The following is a 25,990-nucleotide window of genomic DNA, read 5'->3' on the forward strand; positions in this document are numbered from 1 at the left end:
ATCAGTAATTTGATTGGTTCTCTGAGAACAATCTAATTTTTCTAAACTGGGGAATATGAAGTCATAGTTCACTGATTTGACCAACTCATGTAATTTAACACTCTTTTTTCCTTGAATTTTCCAATAATCAAATTAAAAATTTCCTGTTAAAACTAAGAGATTTATTTAGGGAATTCTTGACCTTGCAGTTTGGGTAAAACTGTGTGTTCTGGAAACCCTTAGGTTCCCTTAAGGAACAGTGATCTTAACATTGGTTACAAGTTCATTCTGGCTCAACCCTCTTTCACATATGCCATTCTAAAAGCTTTGGAATACTAATCTCTGTTTTTCCCATACCTCTTCTTCCAACTTATACAGACCTATTTATCCAGGCTGCAATTACTTACTCAATGAAAAATAAAGTTATGTTCCCCTCCAAAGCAAAGCAGTAAAATTATATGAGGTGTCTCCTCAGAAGCATGTCTTCACAAAATGGAGAAAAATCTGTTCTTTGCTAATGGAGAAAAGCTAGTTTTTAAAGAAATTGAAGAAATATATTTGAAACTGACAGCATGTTATATGAAGCAGGGACCAGAGGCCTCTGTAGGTAATAAGTCTGTGTTCTAGCTCTCCATCTCTCTAATGCAATTCCAGATGCTATAAGGGTCTGGACAAGGGTTAAGTGACAGGGATCATTTGAAAGGTTAGATACTATAGTCACCTGCACATGACCGCGCTGATGGCTAAGTCATTTATTATCACATAATACATGTAATTTTGCATTATAAGTATCTCTCAATATTTTCTTGCTTCCCAAATTATCTGTAAGCTTCACTGCTTTCTCTTCTCTCGACCAATGTAATACTGCTCCTCCAAAGCCTCAATCATTTGTCTCTGATGCCAACTATACAGACTATATCCCAAAGAGGATGGATTATGATCAGCCAGTCTTGGATCATGTGTCTTTTCTTAGTTCTGCCATCTCTGGCTAGAGGAAAAGTTCACATAATATAAACCTTGCTATCAGCAAAATGCTCCAGAGAAGAAAAATCATGAGCAGGAGCAAATACAAAAAAAAAAAAAAAGTATTTATAAAGCAGTTGAAATTTTGCAATTATTTTATCAATTTATATCAGCCATTCATATTTACATGGTGTATAGATCTTCATCTCTGGTTAGCTTTTGGTTGAATAAAATTATTCGTAATTGGATTGCCTGTTTAAATGTAAGTTTTTTGGTTATTCCAGAATTTCATCTTGGAATTCTGTACTTTTTAATTCATCATGTCAAATTTGAAAAATACCACATCCTCTTCCGTCATTTTCCTGCTGACTGGTGTTCCCGGGCTGGAAGCCTTCCACAGCTGGATCTCCATTCCCTTCTGCTTTCTCTATGCAACTGCTCTCTCAGGAAACAGCCTGGTTCTCTTTGCCATCGTCACTCAGCCCAGCCTCCACGAGCCCATGTATTATTTCCTCTCCATGCTGTCCACCACTGACCTTGGCTTGTCTGTATCCACTCTGGTCACCATGCTGGGTATCTTCTGGTTCAATGCCAGGGAGATCAGCTTTAATGCCTGCTTGTCACAGATGTTCTTTATTAAATTCTTCACTGTCATGGAGTCATCAGTGTTGTTGGCCATGGCTTTTGACCGTTTTGTGGCCATCTCTGACCCCCTCAGGTATGCCATCATTTTGACGGACTCCAGAATAACTCAGATTGGAGTGGCCATTGTCATCAGGGGGGTGCTAACGCTCACGCCAATGGTAGCACTTCTTATGAGACTGTCCTATTGCCGCAGCCGCGTGCTCCATCACTCCTACTGCTTCCACCCGGATGTGATGAAGCTCTCGTGCACGGACACCAGGCTCAACAATGCAGTGGGGCTGACTGCCATGATCTCTACTGTTGGTGTGGACTCAATCCTCATCCCCTGTTCTTATGTTTTGATCATCAGGACTATCCTCAGCATTGTGTCCCCAGAAGAGAGGAAGAAAGCCTTCAGCACATGTATCTCTCATATTGGGGCTGTTGCCATTTTTTATATCCCATTGATCAGTCTGTCTTTTGTTCACAGATTTGGGAAACGGGCCCCAGCCTATGTACATACTATGATTGCTAACACCTACCTGCTAATCCCCCCTGTCATGAACCCCATCATCTACAGCGTGAAGACAAAACAGATACGCAGAGCTGTGGTAAAAATTCTCCATTCCAAAGACACATAGAATCATAGAAACAGTCTATGGCAGGTTGTTTTATCAATTGAAAAGTGAATCTGGTGATCGTTGATGCCAAATGTGCAAATATTTAAAATCAAAGATGAAATATATTTAGAAAATCAGCTTTATTGACCCATTTATTTTACAAATGAGGAGACGAGACATTAGAATAGGAGGAACGAACAGCTTTACTGTTTAGAATTTCTCCTCCAATGACCACTTATTCTAAACTGTTGTTTATCCTGCCAGTAGTCTGTCTCCTTTTACTTCATCCTCTTCTCAGCAGGTAAGATGACACAGTATGAAAAAGTCACTCCTTTTTGAGAAATAGGTAGCATTTTCTAACTGTAATAATAATTTTAACTAATATTTATTATTTCCTTTGACCAGTCATTGTTCTGTTTTTTACACATATTAACACATTTTTATATTTGAAACAAAATGATAAGATAGTCACTTTTAGTATTAATGAGAAAAACTGAAGCACAAAAATGTTAAGTAACATGCTTAAACAGCTAGTAAGTAACAAAGCCATATTTCCTTTCCACCTGCAAACTGACTTCTTTCAGGGTCCTCCTACTCTTAACTTTAATGGTGTATGTAGTATAAACAATATATGTATTTATATATCTATACTATATTTACATGTAATATAAACATGTATACACAATATAGCATATAATTATACATGAATTGGATCCCCTAGAGGAGGAAATGGCAGCCCACTCCAGTATTCTTGCCAGGAGAACTCCATGACAGAGGAGCCTGGCAGACTACAGTCCATGGGGTCGCAGAGAATGGGACACGACTGACCGTCTGAGCAAGAGTACATAAATTAACTAACTTTTACTGGGGGGACACAATTTAGCCAAACAAACAAAAAAATAAAACTGTATTCTCTAGAAATTTTCAACCAATTAACCAAATAAAAGCTTAAAACAAAATCCTCAAACCTCACAAATGTATTTCTACCTGATGTTCTCTCCCAGCTAAGCATATTCCAGAATTTCTTTCTGACCTCCCTCAACTTTCTGCCCCAGAAGAAATTGAAAAGTGACTAGAATTGCAAAGGAATTACAAGTTGTGTTATTAGAATTGTTTTAATTTATAGCATTTATTTCATGTATGGCTTAATCCAGCAAGTTAATTATTTTTTCCAACCTGGGTATATCCAATAATTCTCAAAAATTTAAAGTGCATGTTTCATTGATACATTGGTATCACTCAGTAATCACTCAGTAATGGTGGGCCCTAGCTGGTAGCAGATCCAACAAGGAAGTAGAAGTAGTCATTCATAGCTGCAGGGAATTTATTCACAGTACCAGCTATTTAATCGTTAGGATGATATCAAAATCCTCAGCATGTTTGACAATAGTATTTTCAGAGTCAATTACTGTTAATCTTCATCTTTGTTATCGTTGTATGTTGAAATGTCCCAGAACTTTGTTTTGAGACCTGTCTTATTCTTTGTTATATTCTCATTTCTGGTCATCTAATGTAACATCATGTCTTTACATACCATCTATAGGCTTGTAAATCCCAAATAAGTATTTATAATATAGTCCAGACTCATATCTAATTGCCTGTGCATCAGTATCTTCATTTGGACATCTAAAAATCATCTTAGACTCATCATATCCAAAACCATATCCTGGTATTCACATCAAGGAAAAAACATTCTCAATCACAGTTTTTTATAACCCAGAACTCTGCTTTTCAAGATGCTGAGAGAAGACATGGAGTTATTTCTGGCACATGTTCACCTCCCCCATTCTACATCCAATCTTTAGCAAATGCTGACTACTTTTTATTCCAGATATTTCAGATGTTGATATCTGGAGTACAACTCCTTTCTACTACTTCTACTGCTACCACCATGTTCCAAGCCATCATCATTTTGAACCTGATTTTGCTTTATAGTACAGTCTATTTCCCCCACGGTAGTTAAAAGGATTATCTTAATACACAAGACAAAGCATGTCACATCCTCTGTGCAACATGTTCCAGAGGTCTCCTGTCTTACCCAAGAAACATTTATAGTCATTATAATACCTTGCAAGGATTTATGTGCTCTGACTCATCTTCATCAGCTCAACTTCATCTCCTACTACTCTCCTCCTTACTCACTGTACTGCTGCTGCTGCTGCTAAGTCGCTTCAGTCGTGTTCGACTCTGTGCGACCCCAGAGACGGCAGCCCACCAGGCTCCCCCGTCCCTGGGATTCTCCAGGCAAGAACACTGGAGTGGGTTGCCATTGCCTTCTCCAATGCATGAAAGTGAAAAGTGAAAGTGAAGTCGCTCAGTCGTGTCCTACTCTTCGCGACCCCATGGACTGCAGCCTACCAGGCTCCTCCATCCATGGGATTTTCCAGGCAAGAGTACTGGAGTGGGTTGCCATTGCCTTCTCCTCCTCACCCTACTACACCCACAGTAACCTCCAAACATCCTCTAAATACACCGAGTATGCTTCATCCCCAGACTTTGCACTTGCAGATCTCCTTACTTGAGATGTTCTTCCTCCCGATGCGTGATTTACTGCCTGTCACCAAGCAGTCTCCGCTCATGCACCCCCTTATTACAGGGCCCTTTATACTACAAAAAATAATAATGACAACACCACCTCTCCTCAATTCCTGCCTACATTCACTCTCTTCCTTACCTACCTTGTTTTAACTTCTAGCATTTTCACACCCTCTGTAACGCATTACATATTTGTTTATATCTTTTCTAGCTTCCCCATTAAAAGGTAAGGTCTTTGAGAATAAGGACTTTGTTTCTTTTAAGCTCTCTTCCTGCCAGATAGGAAGAAAAAAATCATAAAATCTGTGTGGCCTGCTCAAAGTCATTGCTTCCTCTCCACCCAGTGCTCCAGGCACAAAAAACAACTTGCATTTCCTTAGCCTTGATTGCTCTATCTCACTTTCAAGCCTTTGCACAGGCTCCTCCACTTACAGCATCCTCACTCTCTTCCCTCTGACCAAGTAGAAGCAGCTTTCCTTCAGAGATGTTTTCATGATGTCTCAAGTCTGTCTGATACCCTTTCCAGGTTCTCCTGCATCATTTTGTGCTTCTTCGTCATGGCACCCTTTTTCAGACTCTACTGTAAGCATTCTCCCCACAAAAGGCTCTCCTTACTTCTTGAGATCAAGGGACCATGTCTCAGTCACCATTAGAAATAAGAGAAAATGCACACATGATGTGGGTTCACAGACTCAATTTTTGGTTGATATGACATAAGATAGGGCAGGGAGATAAGAGAGAGAGACAAACAGGTGCTTGAGCTAGAGAAGATGGATGGGGGTACCCAGCGTCGTAAATATGGGAAGAGATGGAACTTCAGTCTTAAGAACTAGACAGCCAGGAAGCTCTCACTACTTCTACAGATGTTTCTCTCCCATCAACACCCGCCCACAGGACCAACACTAACATGTGAAAAGCCCCACTGTGCAACCATCCAAGCAACTTGTAAGCTTCCATTCCTAGGGAGTACATAATGTAGACGTTAAGGGAAATGGGGGTGGGGTGCAGAGCAAATGTCATCTTTGACCCAAGGGACAAGCTCACAATGAATTGGAGATTTTCCTAAAGGCCAAAGTGGTGGTAGACACACGGCCACTATTTCACTTGGACTTCTTAATCAAAATCCTTAAAAGTTCCATAAGTCCTATGAGGCCCTATATGATCCAATTGCCCATTACTTCTATGATTCTATCTCCCTAATACTCTTGTCCTGGTTCCCTCTGCTCAGCACAGTGGCCTTCTTGGTGTTCTAAACTCCCAGATACATTCTCTTCTCAGGAATTTTATTTGTGGTTTCTTTTCCTTCTTCCTGGAATAGCCTTCTTCAAATACCTCCATGGATATATTTCTCACTCTGTTAGGCTTCTCCTCAAATGCTTTCATTCTGTGTGGTCTTCGTAATATTGTCCAATAGCTTCATTTAAAGTTTCTACTATCCCCTTGAGATGTATTTATTTCCTTCTTCCCTTTATTTTTTTACTCCTGAAGCCTACCTAATATTCTCTTTCATTTTTTATAGCAACTCCATTTACTGTCTGTGCCCCTAACCAGAGTACTCCGTGAGGCTGGAGATTTGTATCTGTGGCGTCTGTTTTTCTTATTACATTGCTGTCATTGTTCAGTTGCTAGATCATGTCCAACTCTTTGTGACCCCATGAACTGCAGCATGCCAGGCGTGATAAATCTTTGTTGAATGTGAATAAATAAAGAATCCGAATACTTGGTTCTCTGACCATATTATAATTCAGGAACCATATGACCTAAGCAAAGAGACTTTAGGTCATGTGTATGCTTTATCTGTGACACAGGTGCAATGGAAAGTGGCTTCCTCACCTGAAAGTCCATTTCATCAACTGAAAGAAAAGCTGGGGCTGGGAAAAGAGAAGTTCAAGAGGTACAAGGCCTTATTTTAAATTATGGGACTATATTTTTGTGTGCCTATCTCAGTAAAGAGGATATGAACTCCTAGAGCTCAGAACCAAGCTACATGCACTGGCCACTGTGTCTAGTAAAGTGGCTAACTAGAGTCTGAGTTACTTGGAGGGGTAGATATAGATTGTCGAGAGCCCTGTATGTTTAGGTGTGGGAGTGATGGCAGAGGCAGTGGGCCCCTGGTAATCTTCGCCCATCCACGCCCACCAGACTGAAACAGTGGGAAGCCTGTGGAGTGACATACAAGTGGCCGTGGAGATTTTGCTCCCTGCCTGCCCAGCCCCCAGGCCCTCAGTCTGTAGTCCCATAGCCTATCCCCATGGGAGTCCTAGGCAGTTATAAATAAATCTGTGCCTGAAAGGGAGAGTCGGCTTCAGCTGCCTCTCATCAGGACTGTGCCGTATTCAAGTGAGTGCACCCTCACTGGGGTCAGGCAGCCCATGGTCCCTGACATCCTAAGGAACCCTGAAGACCCTACAAACTGTCTCGTGGCAAGGTAAAGGGAAGCCTTTGTATCGCACCCACATCTTCATGGATGAGGAAGAAGTGTCCCAGAGTGTTAGCTGCCACCCAGAAAGGCAAGTGAGAATAGATGCTACAGCCACACTCAGACCCAAAGAGAAGCTGCAAGTGGATCTGGCTAGCATCCCTTTGGGCAGAAGACCAGACCACATGGGAGGAAAGCATGTGGTCTTCTGGGATAGGTAACTGGGGAGATGAAACAATGGCCCCAAGTCTTAGGCTGCTACCAGCAAAGCAGAAAAGGTGCCCTGCGGAAAGAAGAGTCAGGAAGATATCTGACTCTGAGGCCACCAGAGACCCTTCTTGTCTGCCCGTGTGGATGCTGTCATCAGAGGCGCTGAGAAAGGGGAAATGCGTTACTGTCCTCCCCTTGCTACCTTCCATGCTTGTGAGCATCTCCTCTGAAAAACACTTTTCATTCTGACAGCAACTGAGGGGGACAAAGCTGGGATCTGATATTTGTCAAGGAAGGTAGCTGTAATATCTTGGCACATGTCTGAGAATGGAGAAGAACAAATAGTCATCAGAGGAGAGATTTTCTGACCTTTGAACCTGGATCTGTTCTTCCTTGCTTATCTAATATGAGGATAATCTGAGTCAAAATGTTTAGTTTTCATTTTATCATATTGTGTTTTTAGATACCTGGTCACTCTCCTCTCCAAACCCTCTCCAAGCCCTCTCTACTTAAGGCCAAATAGAAGAGCATGTCTCAGCAGCAGAAAGGACACAGGTTAGGAGTGAAGAGGAATCCTGGTGGGGTGGGGAGAAGTGGGGAGGATGAACAGTTTAATCCCAATATCACTGATGAAGTCACCTGCAGAGTGTATTCTATTATTTTTTTTGAAAAGCCAAGCCTTTAGCTCTTTAGAGACAATTAGCTCTATATACCAGGGTATGAAAGTGAAAGTGGAGAGTGAAAAAGTTGGCTTAAAGCTCAACATTCAGAAAATGAAGATCATGGCATCCGGTCCCATCACTTCATGGGAAATAGATGGGGAAACAGTATCAGACTTTATCTTTTGGGCTCCAAAGTCACTGCAGATGGTGACTGAAGCCATGAAATTAAAAGACGCTTACTCTTTGGAAGAAAAGTTATGACCAAGCTGGATAGAATATTCAAAAACAGAGACATTACTTTGCCAACTAAGGTCCGTCTAGTCAAGGCTATTTTTTTTTCCAGTAGTCATGTATGGATGTGAGAGTTGGACTGTGAAGAAGGCTGAGCGCCGAAGAATTGATGCTTTTGAACTGTGGTGTTGGAGAAGACTCTTGAGAGTCCCTTGGACTGCAAGGAGATCCAACCAGTCCATTCTGAAGGAGATCAGCCCTGGGATTTCTTTGGAAGGAATGATGCTGAGGCTGAAACTCCAGTACTTTGGCCACCTCCTGGGAAGAGTTGACTCATTGGAAAAGACTCTGATGTTGGGAGGGATTGGGGGCAGGAGGAGAAGGGGACGACCGAGGATGAGATGGCTGGATGTCATCACTAACTCGATGGACGTGAGTCTGAGTGAACTCTGGGAGTTGGTGGTAGACAGAAAGGCCTGGCGTGCTGCGATACACAGGGTCACAAAGAGTGGGACACGACTGAGTGACTGAACTGAACTAAACCAGGGTACTTCAGGAGAATTTCAGGAAAGAGTTTGATGAGATCAGAACATTGAATAAGGCAGAGCAACACTGAGTTTCCTAAGAAAGCAAAGACTCACCTAATATAAATAACTCATGGCCAGAGGTTCCAAGAAAGATGAAGCTCTAGGAGTATCAAGACTCATCTCAAGCTCTCTTTGTAGCAGTGAGAGTGGCCTTAGAGACAACTTTTAAAAGTAGAGGAACCCATCAGCTAGGAACAGAGAGAAAGCCTTCACAGGGGCCACACCTGGCAGCTAAGATCCTACCAGCACCTTCATCTCCAGAGAATTCATTAATGGGAGCTACTACCTTTCATTTGATGACCCCAGATAAGCTTCCCTGTTACCTTAAGATATTGACTTTGGCCTTTTTACCTTAATTTTTATTTTGTGGGTTTTGTTTGTTTGTTTTTATTATTTTTATTTTTTTATTGCAGTTGTATCTTTCCTCTCTTGCTGACCTTAGACCTGGTGTCCTGGAATCCTGAAAATTTGCAAGCAAACAAAGCAAAACCAAAACAAAATAAAAAATCTCCCTATCCCCACTGTTTGCTCTACCTTGTATTCCCTTCTCTGTCTTTTTATTTTCTACTCAATATTTCAGGACTGAACAGAAGGATCATCTTGTTTCAGAGAGTTTCCTCTGATGATGCTTTCCCCATCCTATGCATTAAATACACATCTTTTCCTAACACACATCCCAAGATCCTAATATTTTTGTTACTTATCTATCTTTCACTCTAGGCAAGGTATCTGAAAGGCAAACAATGTGTCACAGCACCTGATAGGCAAAAATATGCATTTTTGTCTCTGTATTTTCAGTATCTAGCAAATATCCTTGATATATGGTAAGTCTTATAAGTAAATGCTTATAGAACAGAAAAATGATTCCCAGGGAGCTTGAGGACAGATTTTGGGGATGAGCATTGTTCTCTCCAGGTTCCCTTTTACAAATGTAAATGGACTTGGAGAGTAGTGACTGATAAGTGAATCTGAGCTGTCACTTTCCCCTTTGACAGGAGGCTTCAGACAGCCTTTTTATGAAAGAACACAAATGACTTGGAGGAGTGAGAGAAGAGAGAAGGCGAAGGAGAGCTAAGGTGTGTTCAGTCCGCAGGTCTCTGGGGCCAGCCTCTCTGATTGTGCTTCCTGTCTTAGCAGGCTAGCAGGCTGCCAGCGTGACCTCACCTTCTCGGTGCCAGCTATGAGTACCTGCAACTTCACACATGCCACCTTTGTACTTATTGGTATCCCAGGACTAGAAGCAGCTCAATTCTGGATTGGCTTCCCCCTGCTTTCTATGTATGCTGTGGCATTGTTTGGAAATTGCATCGTGGTCTTCATCGTAAGGATGGAGCGCAGCCTCCACACTCCCATGTACCTCTTTCTCTGCATGCTGGCAGCCATCGACCTGGCCTTGTCCACATCCACCATGCCCAAAATCCTCGCCCTCTTCTGGTTCGACTCCCAGGAGATCACCTTTGATGCCTGTATGACCCAGATGTTCTTTATTCACGCTCTCTCAGCCATCGAGTCCACCATCCTACTGGCCATGTCCTTTGACCGTTACGTAGCAATCTGCCACCCGCTGCGCCATGCCGCAGTGCTCAACAACACAGTGACAGCCCAGATTGGCCTGGTGGCTGTGGCCCGTGGATCCCTCTTCTTCATCCCACTGCCTCTGCTCATCAAACGGCTAGCCTTCTGCCAATCCAATGTGCTCTCGCATTCCTATTGCTTGCACCAGGATGTAATGAAGTTGGCCTATGCAGACACATTGCCCAATGTGGTCTATGGTCTTACTGCCATTCTGCTGGTCATGGGTGTGGATGCCCTGTTCATCTCTTTGTCCTATTTTCTGATTATACGAACAGTTCTACAACTGCCTTCCAAGTCCGAGCGGGCCAAGGCCTTTGGAACCTGTGTGTCACACATTGGTGTGGTGCTGGCCTTCTATGTGCCTCTCATCGGCCTCTCAGTGGTGCATCGCTTTGGGAACAGCCTTCATCCCATTGTGCATGTTCTCATGGGTGATGTCTACCTACTTCTGCCTCCTGTCATCAATCCCATCATTTATGGTGCCAAGACCAAACAGATCAGAACTCGGGTGCTAGCTATGTTTAAGATCAGCTATGACAGGGAGTTTCAGCCTGTGGGAGGCAAGTGACCCTTACCACTGCACTTATTCTTACCTTTAATGGCTTGATATAATGATTCCCTAATGCTAGCTTGATCTCAGTTGCCCATAAACACATCAGTGATTTTCTCTGGTTTGGCTTCTAAATACTTCCTCTGCTTGGGGTGACATTTTTGAGGCTGCCATAATTATTTTCTAGGCTTCCCAGGTGGGCATGCGTGGTAAAGAACCCATCTACCAGTGCAGGAGATGTCAGAGACATGGGTTCAACCCCTGGGTCAGGAAGATCTGCTGGAAGAGGGCGTGGCAACCCACTTCAGTATTCTTGCCTGGAGAATCCCATGGACAGGTGAGCCTGGTGTGCTACAGTCCCTAAGGTTGCAAAGAGTCAGACACGACTGAGTGACTAACACCTACCACTATGACTACTGTCCTTGTTATATAAAAAGCTGGAATTAGAAAATAAGCAGTGAAAGAACGTAAAGGAGAGTGGCAAAAGCACAGTTTGACTTTTACACAAGGGAAAAATCGCTTTCGTTATTAGTCCAAGAAACCTATGTTAACACAATAGTTAGGTAACATTTTTGCTTATTTAATTAGCAGCTTTTATTAATGAAAATTCACAATGAAAAAGAAGTTTGTGTTGAAGCATATATGCTTTAGCATCACAGCTGATGGTGCAACTGGCAAAATGTAGCAAAGGCTTTTTAAAAGTTATGAGTGTTAATGCTGTAATCTCTCTTTTGAAAATTTCATCTAATAAAATATCCCTAAATGCAGAAACCAAGTTTCTCGTAAGATCTATCAGTCATACCATTATTTATAGTAATCATGTATTTGACATCCAAGCTTTGGTTTATAAAAATAAAGAATTATAAACTCAAGTATGGGCTTCCTTGGTGACTCAGACATGGTATTTTCACTTAATGGAATATTATGTGAAATATTCCATGTTAAGAAAATATTATGTGACTTTTAAAGGCTCTGCTATAAAATGAACCATGTATATAATGTTAAGAAAAATAAGGAGGGTACATGATTGAAACTAACTTGCAAAACAATCTACGCCTTGAAAGAAATGTGCTCAAATTACTAGTGACTTATTTCTGTTTCTATCTTCTAATTCCTTTTTTATGGAGATCTTGTACAGCTTTTATAATTTGTACAAGTTAGCATGTATAACTTTTAAAATGGAAAAAATGAAACTGATCATTTGTGTATACCAGGGCTTGTCAAAGACTCATTGTTTCCTATTTATTACCTGGGAAGTTCAGCTTTAAATAATAATGCCAATGAATATATCTTGAGTGATCGCAATGTTCCAGAAATCTAAGTGCTTTATAGGTTTTATCTTATCTTCACATCAACTTTATGGCATAGAGACTATTTTTGTCCTCCATTACCAGTGCAAGAAATAAGGTTTACATTGAGAAAACTAAGGCACACAGTTTTGTGGTTACTGTGCCATGATTCCTATTTAAATTTCATAACCAAATACAGTATTTAATGTCCATACTGCATTGCTTCCTGTTTAACATCTGCCATTTATTTCCTCAGCCTGTGTAAATATTGTTTTTCTTCTGCCATGTGCCTTATGAGATAAATGACTATTTGTGTTGAGAGATAACCCTGCCTTTGTTGTGAGCAACAAATCTAGGTTATGCTTCTTGTTTTACAGCCAACCTTCATGTTCTACAGCCTGCTTCTTTCTTTATTAAGGGAGAATATTTTTGTTTATTTATCCCCATCTTCTCAATCATGTCTCCCTTTTTTAAAGTATTTTCTGTATCTGTCAAACATATCCAAGGTCTGAGTTTTAACTTAGGTAATGAGACATTATAAATTTTATTTCAAATTTTGCCAAGTGTTATGCCTACTGCTCTCACATTCATAGAATGCTATGTGAGAGTTCCCCTGGTCTTCTTTCTCACCAGTGCAAAAAGCTAAATGCATCTTTTCAAAATGGACTATTCCTATTGTATCGCTGAGCAGGTCTGATGAGATGCTAAAGTCTGAAGACAATCACTGGGCCTATGTGTTCCCTCAGCTGCTTCACTGAACAAATCTTTTGTGGGTAATTAGGTGGATAAACCATGAGCCTGTAGGCTCTTGCTCAGAAGGAGGGAACCTCAGACTCTTAGCCTTTCTCCTGGAGAAGGGTCCTCCTAGCATATGATGTATCTGTGAGCATCCAATTCTGATCACCTGCCCAGAGGCTGTAAAAGAGCCTCCAAAGTCTTGCAGTTCATCAGTGCACATAGACCAGGTCTGAGAGGGAGAGAATGGGAGAAATGGATGACTCCTTTAGGAAAACAAAGGAGTGCTCATGCTCTGTAAAAGTGGAAATTCGAGTATTGGACCTCACCCCAAATAATGATTGATGAAACTGACTATGTCTCTTCCCACAACTTCCATTCTCTTCTATTTTCCTGTGCATTGCTCTATCTCAAATCATACCCTCCTAACTACTTCCATATACCTAAGAGAATAACCAGATTAACAACTTAATAAATTGTGCCATCTCTCGCTCCCAACTCTCTCACTGTTCACTGCTGTCCAATTTATTCATATTCCATTTCTGTCTCCGCTACATCTCCCACTGCCCCAGGATTTTAACTTAAAAAAAAAAGTAGTCCCAAGACTTGTATTCATAGCAACACTATTCCCAATAGCCAAAATGTGGAAACAACCCAGGTGTTCAACACTTGAATGGATAAAGAATACTGGTTATATACATACAATAGAATATTATTCAGCCATGAAAAAGAACAAAATATGATACATTCTACAACATTAAAGAATCTTGAGAATATGATGTTATGTGAAATAAGCTAGACACAAAAGTACAAATACTGTAGGATTCCAATTATATAAGGTACTAAAAATTCATTGAACTAGAAAGTAGAATTCATCGAAATAGAAAGTAGAGGTTTCCAGGGGCTGGGGGTAGGGGAGAATGAGAGTTATTGTTTAATGGGTAACAGAATTTCAGTTTGGAATGATGAAAAAGATCTAGAAATGGATAGCGATGATGGTTGCACAACAATGTGGATATACCTAATCCCACTGAATTGCACACCTAAAAATGTTTGTTAGAATGGTAAATTTTATGCATGTTTTACTATGATAATTATTTTTAAAAATGTAAAACATCACCATCAATTTTATAACAAGAACATGTTGAAATGATTGCATCTAGGTTAAAGAAAGTATATTAAGTTTTTGTTGCTGTTGTTTAAGTATCCCAAAGAAGAACATATTTGATCACCATACTGACAGGAGTGCAGAGCCCTGGGATAAGACTTAGGAGCTCAGAATTCCAGTTGTGCCACTAAGCCTTGTGACCTTGTCTAAATCACATTATTTCTTTGAAGTCTATAAACATGGTGATTAAATTATGCAAAGTCTAAAAAATCTAAATCCCATTTCCAATCTTTTTTTTTTTTTACTTTTTGGCTGCCCTGTGTGGCATGTGAGATCTTATTTCCCTGTCCAGGGTTCAAACCCCTTCCCTTGTCACCCCCTCTCTCTGCAGTACAAGCTCAAAGTCTTAACTGCTGGACCACCAGGGAAGTTATATGATGTGCTCTGAACATTAAGAAAGTGAAAGTCACTCAGTCGTGTCTGACTTTTTGTGATCCCATAGACTAGGCCAGAGCACTGGAGTATGTAGACTTTCCCTTCTCCGGGGGATCTTCCCAACCCAGGGATTGAACCCAGGTCTCCTTCATTGTAGGCAGATTCTTTACCACCTGAGCCACAGTTGAAGCCTAAACATTAAGAAGCCAGGAACAATTCTAAAGATCCTGCAAGGCTGAATCTCTCCAGGGACTCCTTCAGAACTGCTTTCTGACCCACATAAGAAAACCAGCCTCCTTCCCTGAGGCCACACCTACTATTTGCCCAAACACTGTATTTATCAACTTGACCTCCTACTCCTTGATTCTACCAATTAGAGCTCTCTCCAAAAATCAAAACTTCTCTCAAAGATGGGGAAATTTCCACCCAGTAGATATGCATGGGCTCTCTGAAAGGAGGCCCAGTCCATCACAGAGAGCAAACCATTCTGATCATCAAGTCAATTCTCTTTCTGTGAGGCTTGTTTTCCTCTTTAGTTTATTATGGGCAATAATAGTGTCTACCCCTCAGTGAGTTTGTGAGGATTATGTGCAATTATCCATACACAATGCTTAGTGCAGTGTTTTTAATACATAGTATGAACTCAAAACAACAGAGGTCCGTCTAGTCAAGGCTATGGTTTTTCCAGTGGTCATGTGTGGATGGAAGAGTTGGACTGCGAAGATACCGAAGAATTGATTCTTTTGAACTGTGGTGTTGGAGAAGACTCTTGAGAGTCCCTTGGACTGCAAGATCCAACCAGTCCATTCTGAAGGAGATCAACCCTGCGATTTCTTTGGAGGGAATGATGCTAAAGCTGAAACTCCAGTACTTTGGCCACCTCATGTGAAGGGTTGACTCACTGGAACAGACTCTGATGCTGGGAGGGATTAGGGGCAGGAGAAGAAGGGGACAACAGAGGGAGGATGAGATGGCTGGATGGCATCACTGACTCGATGGACATGAGTCTGAGTGAACTCTGGGAGTTGGTGATGGACAGGGAGGCCTGGCATGCTGCAATTCATGGGGTCGCAAAGAGTCAGACACGACTGAGCGTCTGAACTGAACTGATGAACTCATAAATACACATCATTATTATTATCATTGAGGAGATAGATAATAATCCCTGCCTTACAGGGATAATGAGGAGATAGAAATGTGGGTTTCTGCCTGTGGCAAGCAAGACACACAGATTGTTTTAAACACTGATTAGATCACATTAGCCTAGGAGCTTGGAGTTTAAGACCTGGACTTTGTTCCTCTCCCACCCCTCCAATTCACATGTGCACACCAGCAGGACTACGATTGGAAAATGAGATGAAGGAAGGGAGTATAGTGGAGGGGGGAAGTGGGACTTAACATGGGATTCAATTTGGATTGAAATGACTGATTATATGCACTAGAGGAAAAAGATCAACAGAAAGGCCATAGTCTTCAAAACTGTACCATAAAAAATGCTATTGCATTCCAGAAGGTGGCAAACTAAAAACGGGTTATGGCCATTACTTATGCCTTCTTCACACAAACCAGGGTCCTGGGAGAGTGTCTGCCTTTTGTTTCCCAATGGCCTGGAAGGACTTCAAGAAGGAGGCCTCTGGGTGCCTGGGGAGCTGAGTCAACTGAGAGAGGTGGTCCCAGGCAGCCCCTGCCGTGAGAGGCCTCTGGGTCTCAGGCAAGTGCTCACTGTCGTGAGAGTCTCTTTCCCAGTGAACAAGAGTCTCTGGGGACCAAGGACCATAAAAGCTTTGCCCTGTTCCCAGCCATGTTTATGTTGGCCTGAACAGTGGAGGGCACCAGTTTAGGTACCCAGTTCCCCATGAGAGCCGCAGTGTCTGAGGTTGCTCTGTAAGCAAGACAACTCGCATCCCCACAATAATTACATTTAACCCCCACCTCTGAGCAGCACATCATTTACCCAGCCCTGGACTGACAAGAAATAAGAACACCACATAAGTTTGTTTTGAGAGATAGAGATTTCCCCAGGCTTTAAAAATTATTATTAGAAGAAAAGATTTACTCTCAATACATATTTATGACCAGAGATTACCAGCATCACATATCTGAGATTCTTTCCAAAGATGATCACCACCAATTCTCCCAACTGGTGCCAGAAATCATGCCCAATGTCCATGTTTAAATGTCATTTAACTTTAAATATTCAAGCATAATTTACAATATTCTAGGCCTTGTAAGAAATGAAGAGAATACCAAAATAAACAATAGTGGACGTTATAGTGTATGTCAGATATCACCCAAAAGGAAAGAGATAACAAGTGTTGGCAAGGATGTGGCAAAAAAGGAACATATGTGCCCGGTTAGTGGGATTGTGAATTGGTACAGGCATTAGGAAAAATAGTATGGAGCTTATTCAAGAAATTAAAAATAAAAATACCATAAGCCATCATTACCTCAAAGAGATACCTGCACTCTCATATCAGCATCATTCACAATAGCCAATGTATGGAAACAGCCTAAGCATCTATCAGCAGATGAATGGATAGAGAAAATGTGATGTACATATATATTACATATATATATATACACACAATATATGGATATTATTCAGCCTTTTAAAAGGAAACTCTGACATTTGTTACAGGATAGATAAAATTGAAGGGCATTATTCTAAATGAAACAGTCTAGACAGAGATAGACAAATAGTTCATATTCTCACTTATATGTGGAATCAAGGAGAAAAAAAAAACATCAAACTCAAAGAAACAGAGCAGAATGGTTTTTGTCAGAGGCTGGGAGTTGTGGGCAGCCAAATGTTGATGAAAAACATCAGGAAGGAGAACATCAGCCAGGAAAATGTTGATGAAAAAAACATAAACTCTTAGTTATAAGATAAGTAAGTTCTAAGGCTCTAGAATGTAATGTGATGACTATAGTTAATAATACTACCTTGTATAACTGAAATGTGCTAAGAGAGTACAACTTCAGTGTTCTCAGCAAAAAAAAAAAAACTAAGTATTTGAAGTGATCGATTTTTGTTAATTAACTGAATGGTGGGGATCCAGCCCTTTCACAATATATATGTATATATAATTGCCACATTTTACCTTTTAAGTATATTACAATTTTATTTATTAATTATACCTCAATACATACATAAATTAACTCAAAGTCAATCACTGACCTGAATGTAAAACTTTTTTAGATGTAAGCATAAATCTATAAATCTCTTAGAAAAGTGTAAGAGAAAACCTTCAGTATTTAGAGCAAAGCTTTTCTTAGTCTTGACACCAAAAACATGATTCATTTAAGGAAAATTGATAAATTAAGCTTCACTAAAATTAAAAATTGCAGCTGTATCAAAGACTCAGTTTAAAGGATGAAAAGACTACATACAGAGTGTGAATTGAATATGTGTGCCAATTACATATCCAACAGAGGCCTAGTATCTAGAATAGGAAAAAGACTTTGAAAATTGAGGGAAAAAAATCTAAAGATAGGCAAAAATCATAAAGTGACATTTTATGGAAAAAGATACATGGAGGCAAATAAATATACAAGAAGATGTTCAAAATTATTAGCCCAGTAAAAAATGAAAATTAAAACCATGCTGAGATATCAATATATATCTATAAAAATAGCTAGCTTAAAAAAAAAACAAATGTGGAAACATCAAATGCTAGCAAGGATGTTGGGAAACTGGATGCTTAATGCACTGCTGAGGAAATGTGAAAAGGCATAGCTAGTCACTCTGAAAAACATTTTGGTAGTTTCTAAAAACTGAACATGCAACAAACATATGACTGAGCATCTGCACTCTGGTATTGATCTCAGAGAAATGAAGAAATATGTGTACCAAAAGCTTGTACACAAACATTTGTAGTAACTTTAAAATACTAACCCCAAACAGGAAATAAGATATAATATACGTCAACAGGTGAATTGTTAAGAAAACAAAAACAAAAAAACAGTGGTAATAGCCATACCCTACAATATTGCTCAGCATTTAAAAAGAATAAACTGTTGAAAATGGTGAAATAGGAAGACCCTGAGCACACTTCCTCCCATCAGTTCAGTTCAGTTTAGTTCAGTCGCTCAGTCGTGTCCGACTCTTTGCGACCCCATGAACCGCAGCACGCCAGGCCTCCCTGTCCATCACCATCTCCCGAATTTCACTCAGACTCACGTCCATCGAGTCAGTGATGCCATCCAGCCACCTCATCCTCTGTTGTCCCCCTTCTCCTGCCCCCAATCCCTCCCAGCATCAGAGTCTTTTCCAATGAGTCAAATCTGCATGAGGTGGCCAAAGTACTGGAGCTTCAGCTTTAGCATCATTCCTTCCAAAGAAATCCCAGGGTTGATCTCCTTCAGAATGGACTGGTTGGATCTCCTTGCAGTCCAAGCATGGTTACATCAAAATTACAACTGTTTACAGAGGTGGCTCAGATGGTAAAGAATCCGCCTGCTATGCAGGAGACGTGGGTTTGATCCCTGAGATGGGAAAATCCCCTGGAGAAGGAAACAGTTACCCACTCCAGGATTATGGCCTGGAGAATTCCACGGACAGAGAAGCCTGGTGGGCTATAGTCCATGGGGTCACAAAGAGTCAGACAAGATGGAGCAAGTTTCACATACGTACATACAGAGCACATACAGAGCAACTATATATGAGACAGTTTTCCACAGCTAAAGATACAAAGAAGAAATCACAATGAATGGGTAGGAGGTGCAGAGACAAAATGTAGTCAAAATTCACAACCCTGGGAAGGCAACACACAAATAGGTGGCTAATCACAATGGCAGAGATGCTCTCCAAGGCACAAAGGGCCCAAACCCTACATCAGGGTCTCCAATTCAGGGGTCTTGCATCAGAAAGATGAACCCCAAGAACATCTGTCTTTGAACACCAGTAGCGTTTACATATGGGAGAGATAGAGGGCTGTAGGAAAAATCTCCATGTTCTGAGTCCTTAATTTCCTTAATGTCCATGTTCCTTAATTTCCTAATAGAAATTAAGGAAATAATCCCACTCACAATTACATCAGAAAGAATAAAAAAAAAACCTTGGAATAAATCCAGCTAAGGAAGTAACAGACTTGAACTTGGAAAACTATAACACTGATGAAAGAAATTGAAGATGAAAAACAGAAATACATATAGTTTCAGATTCCTGAAACTAACAAAAAATTGTAACTCAATTATACTTCAATTTTAAACAGGCACAAGCTATTAATACATGGAATAAGCTGGATAAATCTCCAGATAGTCATGCTGAGTGGAAAAAACATAGTCCCCCAAAATTATATACTATACCATTTCATCTGTAAAAACAATCTTGCATTGACAAAAGTCTAGAAATAAGTAACACACTAGTGATTGCCAGGGATGAAAAAGGGGGTGGGAAACAGTGGAGTGAGAGTAGACATAAAAGAAGAAAAAAAAAGAATGACAGAGCCTTGTGGTGATGGAAATGTTCAGTATCATGACTGTAGCAATGCCAGTATTCCTAAATTGGTATTGTACTGTTGTTTCACAAGATGTTAACTTTGGGAGAATTGAGTGAAGGATATATGGTATCTCTGTGTTGTCTTACAGCTGCATATGTATCTACAACTGTCTCAAAAAGAGTTTTAAAGAATAAAGTGCCTCAGTTTCTGCTTTGCCATTCCAAGATTTCTTGTTGTTGTTGTAAGTGATGGACAGCCAACAAAGAAGTGGTTAAAAGCTTGGAGATGGGGTTGATATGAAACACACATGCCTTAGAATGGTCCCTCTAGTAGGGTGTAGATGTAGGGGTGGAAGCAGGAAAAAGAGCAGATGGTCTAGGCAAGACTCAGAGAGGGCACATTTGATGGCCTTTGTTTCTCATTGTGAAGCTGGGAGCAGTAACATATGAGCTACTGAGAGTAAGATGGCAGATTGGACAAAGAGCTTGAGAAGAATGGTGACAATTTAAAAACCAAAAGGAAAATTATGGAGTGCTGCCAAAGTCTCAACTCAGGTAAATGAACATGAATTTATTTTGATATAAGATTTGAAAGTTGAGTAATTTTTCCCAAATTTATTTATCACCTATGGAGGAGAAAGGGAGATACACTGGGCCCAGTTCAGCTGGGAGTGCTGTGCTAAGTCAATTCAGTCATGTCTGACTCTGTGTGACCCTATGTACTGTAGCCAGCCAGGCTCTTCTCTCCATGGGGATTCTCCAGGCAAGAATACTGGAGTGGGTTGTCATGCCTTCCTCTGAGGGATCTTCTCAACCCAGGAATTGAACCCGAATCTCTTACATCGCCTTCTGCTGAGTTATTTACCATCCTGAGTTCTTTACCACTACTGCCACCAGGAAGCCCTCAGCTGGGAGAGTGCAGCCAAAATCAAAGAGGAGAAAAGTCAAATGTGTTCATAGAAAGCAGCTCCAAGTGAGTGACATTAGTCCAAACTGATTTAGGAAAAAGCTGAGGTCACAGCTATTTTGGAGTAGAACTCTCAAGAAAGGGAGAAAGAAGGGACACAGAAATTACACATGGGAAGAAACATCAAGAAATGGAGAAAGATTTGAACTGAGTTTTGAATGGCTCTGTAGTTCGTATTGTTTCTACTAAGTTTCCTCCTTTTGACCTAGATTCAACAGGGCAGCCCCAGGCTAGGCGTGTGGGCAGAATCTGTGCCAGCTGCAGTCTGGAGCTACAAGCCTAAAGTCTTGGAGTCCGTCCCAGAATGAGAGCTGAGAGTTCAGAACAGGGTCTGTGGGTCTTTTAGAAGTCTGAGCTCTCTCCACTTCCTTTAGGAAGCCTTCTCTGATGCCCTCTGGCTGGGGGAGGCCAACACTACTAGGCCCCTAACACACCATTCCACCCTCCACAAAAATGGGCTGTTCCTGCAGGATTCGACTTGGAATTTGGCCAAGACGGGGCTGGCCTGAGGAATATTGTCTTCGAAGGATTTCAAATGCAATTGAAGTGGATCGTCTGTGAAGATAATTTAAACTTGCTGGGGTATTGTAGAATCCATGAGTCTGTCTCCTTTCCTCCATTATTGTTTAATTGCTCCAACCACTTCCCTATTCCAAGAACTAGCCACAAATTTTCAGTCCTCAGGGACCTGAGTGGAGTGGTTCCTCTGTGGCTCAGGCCTGGCCTTCCCTGGAGATGGCACTGCAGCTAAAGCATCTTAAAGATGTCCTGGGCTCTTGCAGGATGCGGAGTTGGCAGAGCAGCTGGAGACAACAAGCAGCCAGGGTGAGTAACCTGGGCTCTCAACACACCTTCTTCTCTGCTTTCAGGATGAGTGACCACTAGTGCCTCTGCCTCAGATGGAGGTACCAGTGGGAAAGGTCTGGAAGTCAGGTAGAAGAAAGAGAAATAACCATTCTTGGACAATAAGAGATGGGCGTGCCTTCTTGAGAACAGAGTCTGAAGAAGGCTGCCTTTCTGAGGATTAGGAGTTTATAGCTTAGAGAAGTGGAGAAGGCAATGGCGTCCCACTCCAGTACTCTTGCCTGGAAAATCCCATGGACAGAGGAACCTGGTAGGGTTCCATGGCGTCGCTGAGAGTCGGGCACGACTGAGCGACTTCACTTTCACTTTTCACTTTCATGCATTGGAGAAGGAAATGGCAACCCACTCCGGTGTTCTTGCCTGGAGAGTCCCAGTGACGGCGGAGCCTCGTGGGCTGCCATCTATGGGGTCGCACAAAGTCGGACACGACTGAAGCAACTTAGCAGCAGCAGCAACAGCAGCTTAGAGAAGAACTGGAATCCCAGACCACACTTCCAGGGAGAGGTGTCCCTCATAGCCTCTGCAGAGAGGAAGTAAATGAGGGGAATTGTCAAGTTTTCATCACATCTGGCATTCATTTTCCTTAATTTATCACTGACCCATTTTTATATCACAATATCAAAAAATTAATTTGGTTCATGATTTCTTTAATTTCTTTACTTGGAAAGTATTTATACAGAATTTTCTTCTCTCTCTTGAATAATTCCTTATATCAAAGAGACGGGGGCAACAGAGGATGAGATGGTTGGATGGCATCACTGACTCAATGGACGTGAGTTGGGGTAAACTTCGGGAGTTGGTAATAGACAGGGAGGCCTGGAATGCTGCGGTCCATGGGGTTGCAAAGAGTTGGCCATGACTGAGTGACTGAATTGAACTGAAGTTGTTTTAACACTTTTAATTTTTACAAAATGTGTCTGCACAAGCTCTGTGATGGAAACTTCTCTGTTACTTGGCTTTGAATGAAGTGAATTCAGTCAGGTTTTGATATTTGCTCACAATGTCTGAGAGAGATTGGACGGAGGGCTCCAGAACTGACATTGTCAGCAACGTCACTATGTTTTCTTTAAAATTATGCACAATCTTCTGCTGCAGAGAAACAATGCTTGTCACCCACCTAAGAAATAGAGGAATTAAAAAAAAAAAAAAAAGTCAGTCCTATCTTTAGGGTGAGTTGATGCTGTTGACTAGACATGACATAACTGTAGACCCCAGGGTTCCAATTAAAGCCCCTTGTAGCTCTCAGACATACTTTTGGTGGAATTTTATAATCTGCTAAAAGATATCTGCGCAACTCTTCCTCTTACATTCTTTTATTGACCTACCTTTAAAGAGTTTTTGTTTGCTTATTTACTTGTTTATACTTTTTGTATTGAGATTTAAAGGAAAATCCCAGGAAAACAATGAGAGTGAGCCCAGGTCATCAACCGTTTAAGCTTCCACAGTATATTTGCAATTTATTTCGATGAGGCCATTGCTTCTTGTTTAAACTAGGGCTTTTTAAATTGGACTGTTTATGATCATCTCATGTATTTTTAAAGAAAGTACCACTTTCTTCAATAAGTGAAGAGATCAGTATTTCACAGCATAGCATTTCAAAAATGATACTACAAAAGTATTTAAATTATAGTTAAATATATTATATATCAATATATTTAGATATTTAATATTTAAATATATCAATACATTTAAATTATATTATCTTTTGCTTGCTTTCGGATGGAATACATTTTCAATCTCCTTCACCGTTTAAAATATGCTATTGTGTGTGAACTCATGTTACCTAATATCAGAACTGCCATTTTTCCCATGTTTTTACCTTGTCTTATTCTTCTGTCCAAATTGAAAATACCCATCTTTCTGGAGATCTCATCTGGCCCCTAAGGATGTTCCCTTCGTGGTCCTTTGCCAACATCTGCTTCTTCCAGCCTCCTGCTTTCCTGATGATTGGCATCCCAGGCCTGGAGGCCACTCATGCCTGGATCTCCATACCCTTCTCCTCCATGTACACTGCGGCCCTCACTGGAAACTGCCTGATCCTCTTGGCTGTGAGGAGGACCCCCAGCCTGCACCAGCCCATGTACTACTTCCTGTCCATGCTGGCCCTCACCGACGTGGGCCTCACCTTGGCCACAATGCCCACCACGCTGGCTGTGCTCTGGTTTGACCATCGGCTCATCGGCTTCAACGCCTGTCTGGTCCAGATGTTCTTCCTCCACTTCTTCTCCATGGTGGAGTCCTCGGTGCTCCTGGCCATGTCGTTTGACCGCTTTGTGGCCATCTCCAACCCCCTGCGCTATGCCTCTGTCCTCACGAACAATGTCATCATCAGGATTGGGCTGGCCATTGTGGCCCGAGCCACTGTGTCCCTCTTCCCATTGCCCTTCTTACTAAAGAGACTGAACTTTTGCCCTGGCAAGATCCTCTTGTCCCACTCATTCTGTTTCCATGCAGATGTCATGAAACGAGCCTGTGCTGACATTACTGTCAATATCATTTATGGGCTGTATGTGGTTCTGTCCACGATGGGAATAGACTCCTTGCTGATTGTGCTGTCCTATACCCTTATTCTTCACACAGTGATGAGTCTGGCCTCTCCCAGGGAGCGTATCCGGGCCCTCAACACTTGTGTTTCTCATATTTTAGCCGTTCTGGTTTTCTTCATCCCAGTCATAGGTGTGTCCATGATCCACCGTTTTGGGAGACACCTTCCCCCCATAGTACACGCCCTTGTTGCCTACGTGTACCTGGTGGTGCCCCCTGTGCTCAACCCCATCATCTACAGTGTCAAGTCCAAGCCCATCAGGGAGGCTATGCTCAGGGTGCTGAGGGAGAAGAGGAAAGGCTGATGATGTCAAGAAATAACCTCAAAAATGGAGGGAAAACATAGTCAGTTTTAACCTGTATCCAGAAAGCCCATATACTGAGCCCTGACCCAGAGACATTATCAAGAGAATGACAAGCAAATGCATATCCTCAGAATCAGCCCTGATTCTTTACTTCACTCATTAACCTCAGCTTTTCTATTCAGAGTTACTCGTGCAAGAGTCTGTGGTTGTTATGAGAGAACATTAAATGAACCATACATAGTCTCTTCCCTCCACTGAAGAATAGAAGTTTCTAAATACACAATTGTAATAAGTGCAATAAGACTGTGAGAGGTCCAAACATAGAGCTATAGGAACCTAGAAGAGGTCTTACTGAGAAAGGAGTCAGGGAAGGAGTCAGGGAAGAAGGAGGCTGCAGCAAGTGAGTAAGAGCTTCTCAGGCAGAAAAGGTAGGCGAGTCGTGCTCAGTTGCATCCCACTCTTTGCAACCCCATGGACTGTAGCCCACAGGTTCCTCTGTCCATGGGATTTACCAGGCAAGAATCCTGGAGTGGGTGCCATGTCCTCCTCCAGGGGATCTTCCTGACCCAGAAATCAAACTCACATCTCCTGTGACTGGCACAGGCAGATTCTTTACCCACTGAGCCACTGGAGAAGCCCCAGGCAAGCAGAGAAGGATGGAAAAGAATGGAAAAACAAATGTGGAGTTCTCTGGTTGCTGTGGGAAATGAGTGGTCAGATGTGCCTCAGCGCTGGAGGCAAGGAAAGCTGTAGTTACCGCTCTTCACAGCTATAGATCCAACGGACATCCCTTGCTCCAAAGGGATAGCTCCTTGCTCAAGAATGACTTTCCTCTAGCCTGAGATCATAATACTAGAGCCTCTAGTTCAGTTACACGTCACTCTCTGTCTCACCTCTTAAAATTCCATGTGCCTGGGACAGAAATACCTTCATTCTAAAGTCATCCCAAAGAAGCCACTCAGGTAGGAATTTTCTTCACTGGCAGCTGCATTGGCAGAAAAACAAAGAGTCAGTAAATTTAAGCAGGGTTTAGAGGCCAATGTTTGAAAACATAAATGTCCTCTTAAGATGCTCCTGCACATATGTTTTAGACCCTGATGTCAATTTGGGGGCTATATATTCAGAAGTCATACTGCTAGATGATATAGTAGACCCACATTTAATTTTTTAAGGAGCCCCCATACTATTTTTCATACTGGCTCCAGAAGAGTACACTATCACCAACAATGTGCAGGGTTTCAATTGCTCCACATACTCACCAATGCTTGTTGTCTTTTTCTTAATGATAGTTGTGAAGTGATAGCTCATTTTGGTTTTGATCCTTTTTTTTTCTATTAGCCAGGTTGAG

At 41.5% G+C, this 25,990-nt stretch overlaps 3 protein-coding genes across 3 annotated transcripts; all 3 read left to right on the forward strand.

The window, feature by feature from the left end:
• The first annotated feature begins 1,262 nt into the window (after positions 1 to 1,262).
• On the forward strand, positions 1,263 to 2,207 carry LOC128060542 (olfactory receptor 51F2-like). The gene has a single exon (XM_052652945.1). The coding sequence runs from the start codon at positions 1,263 to 1,265 to the stop codon at positions 2,205 to 2,207; it is 945 nt and encodes a 314-aa protein (XP_052508905.1).
• A 7,797-nt stretch (positions 2,208 to 10,004) lies between these two features.
• Positions 10,005 to 10,973, forward strand: LOC128060830 (olfactory receptor 51E2). Its single transcript, XM_052653197.1, has one exon. It carries the CDS (start codon positions 10,011 to 10,013, stop codon positions 10,971 to 10,973), a length of 963 nt encoding a protein of 320 aa, XP_052509157.1. The 5' UTR covers positions 10,005 to 10,010.
• Positions 10,974 to 23,610: 12,637 nt separating this feature from the next.
• On the forward strand, positions 23,611 to 24,642 carry LOC128060523 (olfactory receptor 51I2-like). The gene has a single exon (XM_052652926.1). The coding sequence runs from the start codon at positions 23,680 to 23,682 to the stop codon at positions 24,640 to 24,642; it is 963 nt and encodes a 320-aa protein (XP_052508886.1). The 5' UTR covers positions 23,611 to 23,679.
• Positions 24,643 to 25,990: the final 1,348 nt, after the last annotated feature.

The sequence above is a fragment of the Budorcas taxicolor genome, chromosome 15 (assembly GCF_023091745.1).
Source record: "Budorcas taxicolor isolate Tak-1 chromosome 15, Takin1.1, whole genome shotgun sequence".
NCBI classification, from domain to species: Eukaryota; Metazoa; Chordata; class Mammalia; order Artiodactyla; family Bovidae; genus Budorcas; species Budorcas taxicolor.

Bases quoted from the DNA above. Each gene is read 5' to 3' on its own strand.
- LOC128060542 (XM_052652945.1), top strand. From the start codon at position 1,263: ATGTCAAATTTGAAAAATACCACATCCTCTTCCGTCATTTTCCTGCTG.
- LOC128060830 (XM_052653197.1), top strand. From the start codon at position 10,011: ATGAGTACCTGCAACTTCACACATGCCACCTTTGTACTTATTGGTATC.
- LOC128060523 (XM_052652926.1), top strand. From the start codon at position 23,680: ATGTTCCCTTCGTGGTCCTTTGCCAACATCTGCTTCTTCCAGCCTCCT.